Source organism: Balaenoptera ricei, chromosome 14, assembly GCF_028023285.1.
Source record: "Balaenoptera ricei isolate mBalRic1 chromosome 14, mBalRic1.hap2, whole genome shotgun sequence".
Taxonomy (NCBI): domain Eukaryota; kingdom Metazoa; phylum Chordata; class Mammalia; order Artiodactyla; family Balaenopteridae; genus Balaenoptera; species Balaenoptera ricei.
The window spans coordinates 80,957,498-80,970,840 of NC_082652.1; the positions used below are offsets into that span (position 1 = coordinate 80,957,498).

At 45.6% G+C, this 13,343-nt stretch overlaps 1 protein-coding gene across 3 annotated transcripts in view; it reads left to right on the top strand.

Moving 5' to 3' along the window:
• Positions 1 to 391: 391 nt before the first annotated feature.
• Positions 392 to 13,343, top strand: part of ZCCHC2 (zinc finger CCHC-type containing 2) — a 52,035-nt gene continuing 39,083 nt past the window's right edge. For 2 of the 3 annotated variants that reach the window (XM_059894534.1, XM_059894533.1), the window contains exon 1: positions 392 to 1,685. In XM_059894534.1, the coding sequence (XP_059750517.1) occupies positions 744 to 1,685 (942 nt within the window). In that variant the 5' untranslated portion in view covers positions 392 to 743. The remainder of the gene's footprint in view (positions 1,686 to 13,343) is intronic. The other variant, XM_059894535.1, reaches the window with a different exon arrangement.

Here is a 13,343-nt window from a genome sequence, read left to right on the forward strand (position 1 = left end):
CACGATGAGGTAGGGCAGAGTCGGTAGTCACAAGCCGTGCTCGGGCCCTTGGAAAAGGTGCAATTCCCCACTTCCTCTTCACATGTGGGCCTTGCACCCTCCTCGCTGCGCTCCTGCCCATCTAGCCGCCACCCACGGTCCCACAGCGTCCTCCCCACGACCCGCAGGCAACCACCAGACATTAGGACCACGCGGAAGCCGTCCAGAGGGAAGGCGCCTAGAGGGCAGTTGGGCGCGGCTTCTCGGAGAGAGGCGGGCCCCGGGGGCGGGGAGATCAACGCAACCATTGGTTCGGGCTGCTGATTGGCTGAAGTGCCTGAGTGGAGCCCGCAAGCGTCTCCGCCCGGACCAGCCGCTCCTCCTCTTCTCCCAGCCGCTCGGTCCGCACCGGTTCGCGAGGGAACCGCTCAGGTACCGCCGCCACAGCCCAGTGCGGACGACGGGAGAGGAAGGCGGAGGGAGGACACACTCGCTCGCTTGCTCTCTCCCACCCGCACCCGGCGCGGAGCCCAGGGGGGAGGAGTCACTGCGGGCACGCCCCGCCTCCGGCCCGGGAAGACTACGCCAACGACCCCGCCGGCTGGCCGCCGCCCCCCTTGCCGGCCGAGACCCGCCCCCGGCCCTCCCTTGGCGGCATGGAGGGGCCCCGCTCCTGACGGCCGCGCCGCCGCCTCGGCCCCCGCCCCTCCTCCTGGCCCCTCCCTCCCGCCCCCGCTCGCATGTCCGCACCGCCTTAGCCGAGGATGCTGAGGATGAAGCTGCCGCTGAAGCCGACGCACCCTGCGGAGCCGCCGCCCGAGGCAGAGGAGCCTGAGGCGGACGCGCGGCCAGGCGCGAAGGCGCCGCCGCGCCGCCGCCGCGACTGCCGCCCCCCGCCGCCGCCGCCGCCGCCGCCGCTCTCGGGCCCGCCGCGGGGCCCCCCGCCACAGCCGCCGCCGCCACCCGGGGGGCTCGGGCAGCCTGTTGCTGGCGGATCGGCGGCGGGGGCGGGCATGCCGAGCGGCGGCGGCGGGCCCACGGCGGCGCTGCGCGAGCAGGAGCGGGTGTATGAGTGGTTCGGGCTGGTACTGGGCTCGGCGCAGCGCCTGGAGTTCATGTGCGGGCTGCTGGACCTGTGCAACCCGCTGGAGCTGCGCTTCCTCGGCTCGTGCCTGGAGGACTTGGCGCGCAAGGACTACCACTACCTGCGCGACTCGGAGGCCAAGGCCAACGGCCTCTCGGACCCCGGGCCGCTGGCCGACTTCCGAGAGCCCGCCGTGCGCTCGCGCCTCATCGTCTACCTGGCGCTGCTGGGTTCCGAGAACCGTGAGGCCGCCGGCCGCCTGCACCGCCTCCTGCCCCAGGTGGACTCGGTGCTTAAGAGCCTGCGCGCGGCCCGGGGCGACGTCTCGCGGGGCGGCGCGGAGGACGAGCCCGGCGAGGACGGCGACAACGAGGAGGACGCCGAGAAGGACGGCTCCGGCCCGGAAAGCGGCGGCGCCGAGCCTCAGCCCGGAGGCGGGCTGGGCTTCAGGGCCCAGGAGGAACTGCTGCTGCTCTTCACCATGGCCTCGCTGCACCCGGCGTTCTCCTTCCACCAGCGGGTCACCCTGAGGGAGCACCTGGAGAGGCTCCGCGCCGCGCTCCGCCGGAGCCCCGAAGACGGGGAGGCGGAGCCGTGCAACTTTGCCGGCCCCAGGGCCCAGGTAAGGCGCGCCAGCCTCCCTGCGCCCGCGGGGCGGTCACTGCCCCGGCGGCCTCCCCTGCCTGCCTTTCGGACGCCCCTTGGCCGAGCCTCACCCCGGCGCAGGTGGCTCGGCATCCCCAGCCCAGGCTCCCAGCCCCAGAGCACTGATCTGCGTTTTGCTGGGCCGCTCAGTTGCACTCCGCACCCCCCCCCCCCCGCCCCTACACACACGGGTACCCGCCATAACAGAATGCTCTAGAAGTCTCTTCCGTGCCGGAGTTGCCACGGAAAACATGGAGCTCTCAGCCCCGTCCCCCTCTCGGATGAAGGGTCTCGGGGCCTTTGTGGCTTTGAGCATCTCGACGTGTTGGGAAAGGCGAAGCGCTAGGGGAGCCTGTGTGTTGGCCGCGGTCAGCCCTGGGCTGAGCTTTCCCTTTCCTGCCGCCTGGCGCTCTGGTCACGTTGTAAAGCTCTGCCTTGCCCCTCGGTGAGGCGTCCTAAAGGTGCGCTCCCGGCGTGTGGCCCTGTCTTTGATACAGAGGGGCTCTTTTTGCTCAGTGTATGCCTGAGGTAAAGGGAGTCGTAGGGTCTTTTGGCTCCTGCTCAGAGAACTTCGTGTTCCCAGAAAAACGTCAGATGTGGAGACCCGCGAAATGACTCAAATTAGATAAGTCGTAGCGCAGGTTGTCTGGGTAAAGAAACCCCTCCTGCGGCGGTTGGTTATGCCCTTTGCCTCTGGCGTGTCCTGGTTTCTAACGGGTTTGAGTTGTGCTTACACATTTGGGTACGGGGATGTTTGTTGGTCCTTTGCTGAGGCATAAGTGTTTTCTAAAAAGTTATTAAACGCCAAAGTGTAGAAGACGAGAATTAAGATAAGTCATTTGTCGCAAACATTAAAGAAAATAATTTTATATGGCTACGAAAGCAATTTAATAATAATCTAGGCCCAATATAAAGTCCTTGAGCGTCACAATTTTATGGAGTAGTAGCTTTTGTTTAGAGTAAAACCCGAACAGTAAGTTTATTTTCGTGGTTCACAACTATTTAAAAAGTATTTATTTGGATGCCATGTTTTTCAACTTGGGTGATCTCCAGGATGATATATTGGAAAGGGGGAGTTTTTTCACTCCTTGCTTGAAAGTTAATTCAACTTATATATCTGCTGCCATTCAATACCTTGGAATTAAAACTGGGCATTGTATTTCTCTACTGGCTGTGAGGACTCAGCACCCATAGAATCAAAGGAATTTGGGGGCTGGAAGGGATTTAGGGATAATCTAGGCTGAACCCCTCCTTTTTAAAACGAGGCTTCTGTGAGGTGACTAACTCACATTTTAGGACATAACTTTATCAAACTCAGATGTAGTAACGCTAGTATCCAGAATTTTCTTGGTGAGCTTGAAATATTACCTTCCAATGTCTATTTACTACTAGCATGCAACTGTGTATACTGATGGTATAAGCCCTTACCACTCTTCTTCAGCCTACTCACTAAAATAATTCCAAAAAAATCCTGCGCCCGTCATTAAATTTAGAGAAGCAAGTCTGAACTCAGAAGCAGTACTTATATATCTTAAAAAAATTTTTTTTCTTGTAATAGTATATATTGTAAAGATAACCTTAGAGTGTAGATATAATCAAAATGCCCCACAGTGGAGCAGTTTATATTATTCCATTCGTATCATTCCAACGAGGGTAACCGATTTCTGGTTTTAAATGCTGAGTCTTTTTTTTTGCTTTTAAAATTTGCTTATAGTGTGTTGGAAGGTGACTAGACAAGGAGAGAGAAGCATGAAAACCACAGTAATGAAATTTTTATCTTGACTGCAGTGTGTGGCCTTTTCTGGCAACCAGTGAGTGCTGGGAAGAGTGGACAAAGTGAGGCTGGGCATCCTGCCATTAATTTCAGCACATCATTACTTCTCAGGCAGTGCCCTGTGCTGTGGCCATCAGTAGAAGTGGGGGAATAAATAATAGGGGATACACACACTACAGGTGACACTGAAAGCTATTTCTAGACGTTGGTGTTGTGATGAACTTTTTTTCTCCAGTAGTTGTTTAGGGTTACCGTTAACAAGTCACTTACGTCTCACTAAATTGTTACTGCCCCACACTTTCTGCTGGTTGGCGTGGACTCGGAGGCCCTCAGCTGTGGCTTGTTCTGGCCTTGAAGACATTTCCGCGGATCTTATTGCTCCCAGGCTCTCTCTCTAGAGGCGGCAGATGGGGGTGGACTGATTTCAATCCCTGTTCACTGCAGTCCAACCCAGCTGTTCCGCGGCCTTGCGCCGTCGATGCACTCGGGGGAGGGACGGCCCACCTCCGAGTCTGCAGGGAGGTGCCCGAGGCTCGCGCCCGAGGGCCGCGCGGTCACGCGCCGCCGCCCACCGGCGGACGGCGACTGGGGGCCCGTCCTGCGGGGCTCCTCCCCTCCCCCGCCCTGTAAGATGGCGGCAGCGCGCCTCCCACGTGACTGGCGCTGGCCCCGCCCCCGAGGGAGCGGGCTGAGGACGGGCCGCGCTTCCGAGGGGGTGTCCCTTAGGCCTTCGCTGGGCGAGGCGGAGACGCAGGGTCGAGCGAAGAACCCGGTGGATTGCATGGTGCCCTCTGGGAATGGCAAAGGGGAGTTCTTGTGGCAGCCTTTTTTGGCCCCGGAAGTAACCTTTTAGACCCATACTTGTAACTTTTTCATTGCTTAGGAATAATTCTATTTCTTCACTAGTGTTTTAAGCATCACCTATACTCAATGGATGAAGTAGAACTAATTTTCTTTTAATTTTCTGTTGGAGTAAGGGTATACTAGCCATGACTTTTATGGGAAGTTTTAGGTTGGTTTGGCTGCAGCAAAGAATACAAACAGTTCACTTAATAAATGCCTTTTGGGAGAGGCTTTTAGAAGATCCCAGTTAAGCAGTGATTATTTTAGTAGCAAATGGGAGCTATTGGGTATCCTCCTCCAGTTACTTACATTTTTCTCTGCAGTGGTTTTCTCAGGTAAGGAGAATTCAGGGAAAATCTCACTTATACCATAAGTTAATATACCATTAATTTTTCTGCAAATTAACTAATGTAATATATATCTTTTTTTTGTTGTTTTTAATTACCTTTTGTGGATTTTTTTGTGGGGTAGGGGACAGGAAGTGTGTTGTAGAGGCTATCAAAGCGTTGAAGAGTGATAGCCATGTTTAGTAGAGCACTAGACTTGGAGGCTTAAATTCCAGCTCTGCCACTTACTTCGTAATATTAACCAGGCCACTTAAATCCGTGAGCCTCACTCTGATCTGTAAAATGGGAATAATAACTTATTCTTAAGGTTATGGTGATTGAATTAAGGAGATACGATGCAAAATAATTCACACTGTCTTGAGCACAAATTCTTTGAGAATGACGTTCAGTGCGTTTTCTTTTCCACTAAGATGCAGCCATCCAGATTGTTACATCAGTTGTTTTCAGGAGTAGGTTTTCTTTTCTTTTTTTTTTTTTTTTTAACCTAATAGAAGTCTATACATAATAGTATCTTCTATATTCTCTATTACCATACCTCTAAATTGATTGTTCAGGAAGGATAAGTAATTAAGCTGGTGTGTGAGACACATTTGGGGCAGTTTTGTTAATTCTTACATTGTAAAGATCTGGTATGCTACAGATAAGCCCAAAGGAAGCATTTCTCTGGGTCACAAATCATTAAAATATGTATTTTCCCCATATTGGATTTGGAGATGGGAATAGAGAAAATACGTATTTTGAATTTGGGTTATCATGAACTCCTGTGCAACCATAATCTACTTAAATCTTTTTCACATTTAGTTAGGATGATGTAAAGCTATTTTGCAGTTTTGTTAAGTTATGTAATTTTTCGTTTATTTCAGAGTACAGCCTGGAATCCATGGATAATTAAACATTTTATGCCTTTTTTATAGAAGCTATTAAATTGGCTGATGTTTAAGCATATTTATATTTTTGTTCTTCTTGAGAAATATTAAGCTTAATTTTTTTTTTAAGAAAAGCAAAAAAAGCCTGAACTACCCTCAAAGCAGACTGAACTTCACTTTTATCAACCGTGTTTCCATTATGGAGGACTGTGTTGTCACAGCGCTCCTTTTCTTCACAGAGAGCGCTTTGTTGCACAAGCCGCCTTCATCCAGGCTGTGTAGACAGTCACTCCAGAAGGGAAGTGCCTAATCGGGTGTTTATTTCACAGGTGGCAGAGCTGCTGGGCGCTCGGTAGTCCGTTTCCTTCTGTTCTTCCTATGCTCCAGGGAACGTTTGGCTTTAATGCCCTTCTAAATGTCTTAGTTCATTAGGCCTGTTTAATGCTCATTCAAGAAATAATTTGAGGTCAGGTTTAGGTTTTGAAGAGGTCATTTTTGCAAGTTATTTGGTTTTTCAAGTTTCAGACTGCCTAGTATTGAATGGGGATCTCATCACCATTTATTGCATGTAACTGCTGTGAAGATGAACGTGATAACGTACATGAAAATGCTTGGTAAACACGAGTGAGATAGGTCAACCCATTTGTCTGTTGATGGTTCCAAGAGTGGATAGCACAATTTGGTTGCAATGGATGAACAGAAATACAGAAGCCTGAAGAGATGATAGGGGTTGGGTTGCAGAGGGCCTTGAAGGTCAGATGAAAGAAACTGGTTGCAGTGGGAGCAGGTGGAAATTTGTGTGTCTCCCTGAAATGTTCACTGTCACTTTAAATTCATATGTATGAAAAGAATGCATCACTGATTTGTTAAAAAGAAAAAGATCTTCCAGACTCATCCAGTTTTCTCAATGGCACCATTATATTCCTAGTCACTCTGATTTGCTTGATAATCTTAATCCTCTCCACCCTCATATGCTGAATCCACTCTTTTCTCATCCTTGCTGACACCATTCTGTTCTGGGACCCTTATCTCTGATTCCCTTGCTTTCAGCCTTCCGACTTTTTACCTGTTGGATACCACTGCCAGATACATCTTCCTAAAGCAATATTTAATCATATCACGTTTTCTTACAGTGACTGATGGAACGTGGTCTCTAATAGGTCTTTGGACTCAAAATCTTTCTTCTGCTCCTTCCTCTCACGTCTGTTCTTTTATTTAAGGCTGACTCATGCCATCACTTCTTGCATGTTGTTCTCTGGAATTGTCCCTATGGTAATCTTCTCCTAAGAGTCTTTGCTGCCTCTGCATTCCAGTAGCGTGTATATTCTGTGTTACAATTTCAGTACGTATCCTATGATTCTTTTTTTTTTTAACTTTGAATTATTTTTAACTTAAAATCCAGAGGGGAAGTTCAATTTTATAAGTTCCCCAAAGACTCAGGCATGACGTCTCATTTTTTTGTCAACATTGCATATGTTGTAAGTGTTCAGTCAAAATTTCCTATGCTTAGTATATTTCAAATATAGCTCTGAAAAATACCATTATGATTAATTGCTCTAAGACAATTAGAGTGCATCAGGAAGTGATTTTTTGGGGGGGGGGTTGGTGAATTATCAGCTACTTTATGGTTACTTGCAGCCATGTAGTATAGGCACAGTTGTTTTGGAAATAATAGAAGGAATTGTTCCTTTAGGTAGAAAGCATGGAGCAGTATAGATTTGAACTGCAGCTTCAATGAGTGAATGCTGAATAGTTGTGCTTATTAATTATTCTTTCAAAATCAGGTCGTGTGTTATGTACACCACTCCCTAAATTAACTAAGATTTTGTGTGTAGGGGTGCATATTGGTGCAAACCTATGGGTGATGTTTTGATAGGACGGAAAAAGTCACAACTTACAAACTGTATTATTGTTTGGGTAGTTGTAGTTACTGTCGCCCAGTGTTGATCTCTGACCCGTGATTTGCTTGAGGGGTGGTGGGAGCCAGATGTGGAATTGAGATTGTACCTTGCTTATGATCTGAAAGTTAAAAACTTTGGGCACTCAAGTGAGCAGTTTATAATCTTAAGAATTGTGGGGTTTTTATGTTTCTTGTTAGGAACGTTTAAATGGGGAGAGTTAAGAAGCATAATGTTCCCTCAGTGTAATGGATTTTTGTTTTGGGTATCAAATGCTTGAAATTCTCTAGTGGTCCTGGAAGGAACAGCATGGTCGTGTGTCAGCCACAGTGCTGTGGTGCTTGGAGAAGACTTCCTCAGGAAAGAGGTCAAACACTTACAGAGAGGGTGATGTTGAGTGGTTTTGTTAGTTTGGGGAAGGTGCCTGTTCTCCCAGTTGGTATTAAACACAAGTCCTAATGCAGTGTTTCCCAACACTAATAATTACCGACCTGTAAGACACTTTCTGTCAAGGATGCTTCATAAGCTTTATAAGCTACAATTTCCACATGGTCCCAGGAACATTTCTCCACTGGGGGTGAAGGCTGTGCTTCAGCTAGAAGTTCCTGCAGTGCCATTTGGCGGTCAGGCTCCTGAGCCCAGGCTCACCTCCTACCAAGATCCTTTGGTGTCTCCTGTGGGGTGGGGCTGTGTAGGAGAGGGCAGTTTGGTCATATACGGGCTGGGGAGGAGAGACACATCCTCGCTAGATCCTTCTGTACTCATGCTCATGGGTGCGTTCTTTTCAACTCACCCAAGAAACATTCTGGCAAAGTGGGGATTTAAAGATCTGGGGGCTGCTAGCCCAGGGATGCAGCAGTTCTTGTTCAGCCTCCTAATTCCAGGGTAAAAGAAGAGATCTTTCCCCTTCTGTGGTAGGAGAGCAAGAAGGTTGGTAAAGGAAACAGACGCTGATGTTAAAGGGGGGGGTACCCCAGCTTTGGTCTAGGCTGGAAGCCATTACCACTACTCCCTGCATTCTATACCTTTGTAGCTTTGTGGTCCAATACAGTTTATATTTTTTCACCAGTCCACCTGTCAACTACAGATGGCACTATTGAGGTTCAAAGAGCAGAAACACAAAGGGAGTTTCATAAACGTCACACCTCCAGGCTGGTTCTCGGGTAAAAACTGCTGCCCTCACTTCTTTCATTCTCTACTCTCCTCATCCCCAGTAGGCTTTTGTATCAGGGTTCTTCTGCTAGATCTTCCCTAATTGTGCATCCTACAAGTTCAGTTCTCTAGAAAAGACGATGACATCGACAATTTTAAGGTTTTTTATTTGTAATAAATTCAGAGCTCCCCAGAATACGTAGAAAGTTACAGTGAATCAGGTTTCCCACTCCCATCTTTGTTTGCTGCACCCAGTTCCAGGCCACTCCTACTCTATACAGGTAGCCACTGTCAGTTCAGAGATGCCGTGTTAGGAAGAACTTAACAGAGCAAGGTCTTGTCTGTGGGCTGTGATGGCAAAGTGTATACACGGATTCAGTACATAGTTTAGCACTTCCTCCCACATTCAATAACTAGAGCGCGCTTACCCATGCTTTAACATAGTGAATTCTACCACACTCGTCTTGCTGAATCACCTTATTCGCACATTTCTAGTTAAACAGTAAATCACCTAGGAAGTGAGTCCATGATCATAGCAGAAATCCGTGGCATACTGTTTCTAAGCTGCTGATTCATTGCTCCCTCCTTTCTGCACTGTTGGGTCAGTTTTGTTCTTTGCGGCATAACTTCAATACATTTGCCATCCATGTTTCTTCTCACACCAGAACTTGCCTCTTATCAGATGCTGTAGATTGATTCAAGGCATTTCTTTGGGTTGGGTTATACTGTTTCATTGAGTAAAGATGAGACAGATATCTGCTTTTCTACCACATCCTCTCAATTAAAGAGACAGACAATAATTCTTAAATTCACCTCAGCTTCTTCCCTCTTTTTCTACCAAAATAGATGAAATTTGACATCTCAGTAATGTTTCTAATAATGAATCATTTTCTGACATTCACAGGAAGACTTTCTATGAATCTTGTTTAAATAATAGCATATGCTTTAGGTACAACCCTGGTTATTTAAAGAAGAGAATCTGAAACCTAGAACTGTAACAGATTACCCCAAAACTTAGTGGCTTAAAGCAACAGCCATTTTATTATTATTTCTCATAATTCTGTGGCCCAGGAATTTAGACAGGTAACTAACAGCAGGGGCGACTTGTCTCTACTCCAGGATGTCTGGAGACACAGCTGGGGACTGGGGGCATCTCTCCCCCTCTCCTCTCTCTGCATGGTCTCTGGCACGGCAGCCTCAGGGGAATTGCACTCCTCACAGGCTGGCTCAGGACTCCAAGAGCAAGTGTTCCCAGAGGCCCAGCTGCAAGGCTTCTTATGACCTATCCATAGCCATCCCGGAACATCCCTTCCATCCCATCCTACTGGTCAGTCAGGTCTCTAAAGTCAGCCCAGATCCACTGGTTGGGGAATTAGACCCACCTTTCAGTGGGAGGAGTATCAAAAGTATTTTTGGCTATCTTTCCTCTACCACAAAAACTTAATAGGGTGTTGTTGTTTTATATACTAGTGTTAAATTCTAAGTCTGATTTGATGAGTGTAAAAACTTCTGAAGTTAGTAAAATTAGTAAAAAAAAAAAAACAAACTAAGAAATTCATTTTCTGCTTTTGTTTTTTGTTTCTTTCTTAGAAAGAATGTCTTGGTATTTTAAAATGTACAGTCTGCATCAAAGGACTAGAGGAAACGTTTAGAACATTGGTAGATGAGCTAAAATAAACTCTACCTACAGTTTGACCTTTGTTAAAGTAAAATGAGACCAGTGTGATTTTTGTTCCAATGATGTGTTTTCAGAGAAGAGTCTTTTTAGGACTGTCCAGTCACTTGACTATTTCACAAACTTTCTCCACATTTAAGAGATCGCAAGTATGTAATTGTGATGGCTCTACATGTGTAAAATTGAAATCTGAGCAATCTCTAGAATGAATGAGATACATTACATGACATGTGGATTTGAGCTAACCAGGAGCACGCCATAGATCAGAAAAGGCTTTACACACTCAAATGAGTTATAGAAAGGAGAAGGGCACACACATACTAATGCTCTTTTTGTTCCTGTGCATTCTTTTGCCGGCTTAGAATTTTTAAACTTCGTCTTCTTAATCCAAGCAGAGAAAATTCTCCCACTTTCCACTTGGTCCTGATTCTTTTTGTAAAATGCCAATTCTGGCATGTCGTCTATATTGCATTTGCGTGGGAATCTGAACTTAATAGAAAAAGTGGGCATAATTCCTTCCTGTACGGTTCCATTGAACCACTAGTTTTCAGATTTTATGGCACCTTCTTCTACACAGAGTAAAGCACACGTGACATGGAGAGGGGAGACGGCAGAACCGACCCCCGTTCACGCTGGGACCAATAAACACCGTGATTCTGATCTCTGTAGCTCATGAGGCGTTAAATTTTTGTTAATAAAATTTAAAATTTTATAGTTTCTAAATTTAGTCTAAATGATTTTATAGCATTGGTACATGCTGAGACTTGGTGTTGGGAGGGGGCAGAAAACTTAATTAGTAGATATTTCATGGGTTGACGAACTTAGGTCCTTGGATAGAAACTCAAATACCATTTTTCTGCCTATCTTATTAAACTAGGAGGCTTTTTACTTGGTTGTTAAATTGTGTTCTTTAAAGTAACTTTAGGCTTTAAAAATGTGATTTTGATTGTGAAGCAAACTACTTTCACACAGTTGTTTCAATATAAAATTTGTGGAGGCAACATGATAAAATTATTCTTCTTAATTTTTTATTGTAGTAAAATATAATAACAAAATTTGCTGTTTTAACCTTTTTTGAGCGTACAGTTCAGTGGCAGTAAGTACGTTCACACTGTTGTGCAACCATCACCACCACCCATCTCCAGAACTTTTCTTTTATCCCACACTGAACCTCTGTATCCATTAAGCAGCTACCCCTCATTCCCCTCTCTCTGAAGCCCCTGGTAGCCACCATTCTACTTTCTCCATGAATTTGACTACTCTGAGGTACCCCATGTAAGTAGAATCATACAGTATTTGTCTTCTTGTGTCTGGCTTATTTCACTTAGCATAATGCCCTCAAGATTCATCCATGTGTCAATTTTATTCCTTTTTAAGGCTGAGTAATGTTCAGTTGTATATATACCACATTTTGTTTATCTGTTCATCAGTGGACATTTGAATTGTTTCCACCTTTTGGCTATTGTGCATAATGCTGCTATCAACATTGGAGTACTAATTATCTGCTTGAGCCTCTGCTTTCAGTTCTTTTGGGTTTATACCTAGCAGTGGAATTGCTGGATCATATGATAATTTTATTTTTTTGAGGAACTGCTGTACTGTCTTCCACAGTGGCTGCACTGTTTTACTCTCCCACCAGCAATGCACAGGGGCTCCAGTTTCTCCACATCTTCACCAGTACTTGTCCGTTTTTTGGATAATAGCCATTCTGATGGGTATGAAGTGGTATCTCATTGTAGTTTTGCTTCGCATTTCCCTAATGAAAACTGTTGTTTCTTTTATATTTTGCATTCATTTATATTTAAAGGTGTTATTTTTAATTCATGAACTACATATGAACAGTGTGGAAAATACTCTATATAAAATGGTTGACCTATTCAGCTGAACTTCCAATTTACACAAGTATTTGAGAGGATTACAGTGCTTTATTTATTTTGATTTTTGAAGTATTTACAGCAATTTTAGGCCAATGTGGTTGTATTACTTTGTAGTAAATGATTATATGGTTTGGGTTAGGAAATACATGATTTTGTTATTGTTGGAAGAATTCCTGTATCCACTTTTTTTTATTCAGTAATATTGAAAGTTGGTGAATGCCATTCGAAAGTTGGATGTTGACTTAAGAGGTCGGTGCTCTCCTTCTTAAGTGTTTCTGTGTAGACAGTCTTTATTTCCTTGGGTTTCTAGAACAAGACATACTGTAAGGCTGAAGCTTTGCTCCCAAGAGTATCTATTATGATGCCTTATTGCTAGAAATAGAGGTGTCAACTGGCAACCCATACTCGTTGACAGGCCAGGATGAATGATGAGACTAGAACAAAATATATTTTTTTAACATCTTTATTGGAGTATAATTGCTTTACAATGGCATGTTAGTTTCTGCTGTATAACAAAGTGAATCAGCTATACATATACATTTATCCCCATTTCTCCTCCCTCTTGAGTCTCCCTCCAACCCTCCCTATCCCACCCCTCTAGGTGGTCACAAAGCACTGAGCTGATCTCCCTGTGCTATGCAGCTGCTTCCCACTAGCTATCTGTTTTACATTTGGTAGTGTATATATGTCCATGCCACTCTCACTTCGTCCCAGGTTACCCTTCCCCCTCCCCGTGTCCTCAAGTCCATTCTCTGTGTCTTTAAATTAGGATTCTTGGAAAGTTTAGAGTCTTCTGTTTACTTCATTTCTTTATACAATTAAAAAAATTAATGTATATTATTTATTGCAGATTTGCAAAATTGTAATTGGTTCCTGTAACTGAGATAATTTTGGTCTGAGTAGTGTTTTGAGATTCTGAACATAAAGGGGAGGATAAGGTGTGAGTTGTGATAAAGAATTGTGTTAAAGCTGTTTTAATTTTTGGCTTACCCAGTGGGTTATAGTAACAATATATACAAGACAATACTTGAATTCTGAGCGCTGTGTGTAAGATTAGCATGCTCTTCATTACTCCAAGTAGCAGTTCTGGGGTAAAACTTACCTCTAGTTCACTAATAGTAGTGATTGGCTGAGCAAATTCAGATTTAGAGCACCCAGTTGCTCTTAGATGGTTTAACATTAATAGTAAACTCATTGTCCACA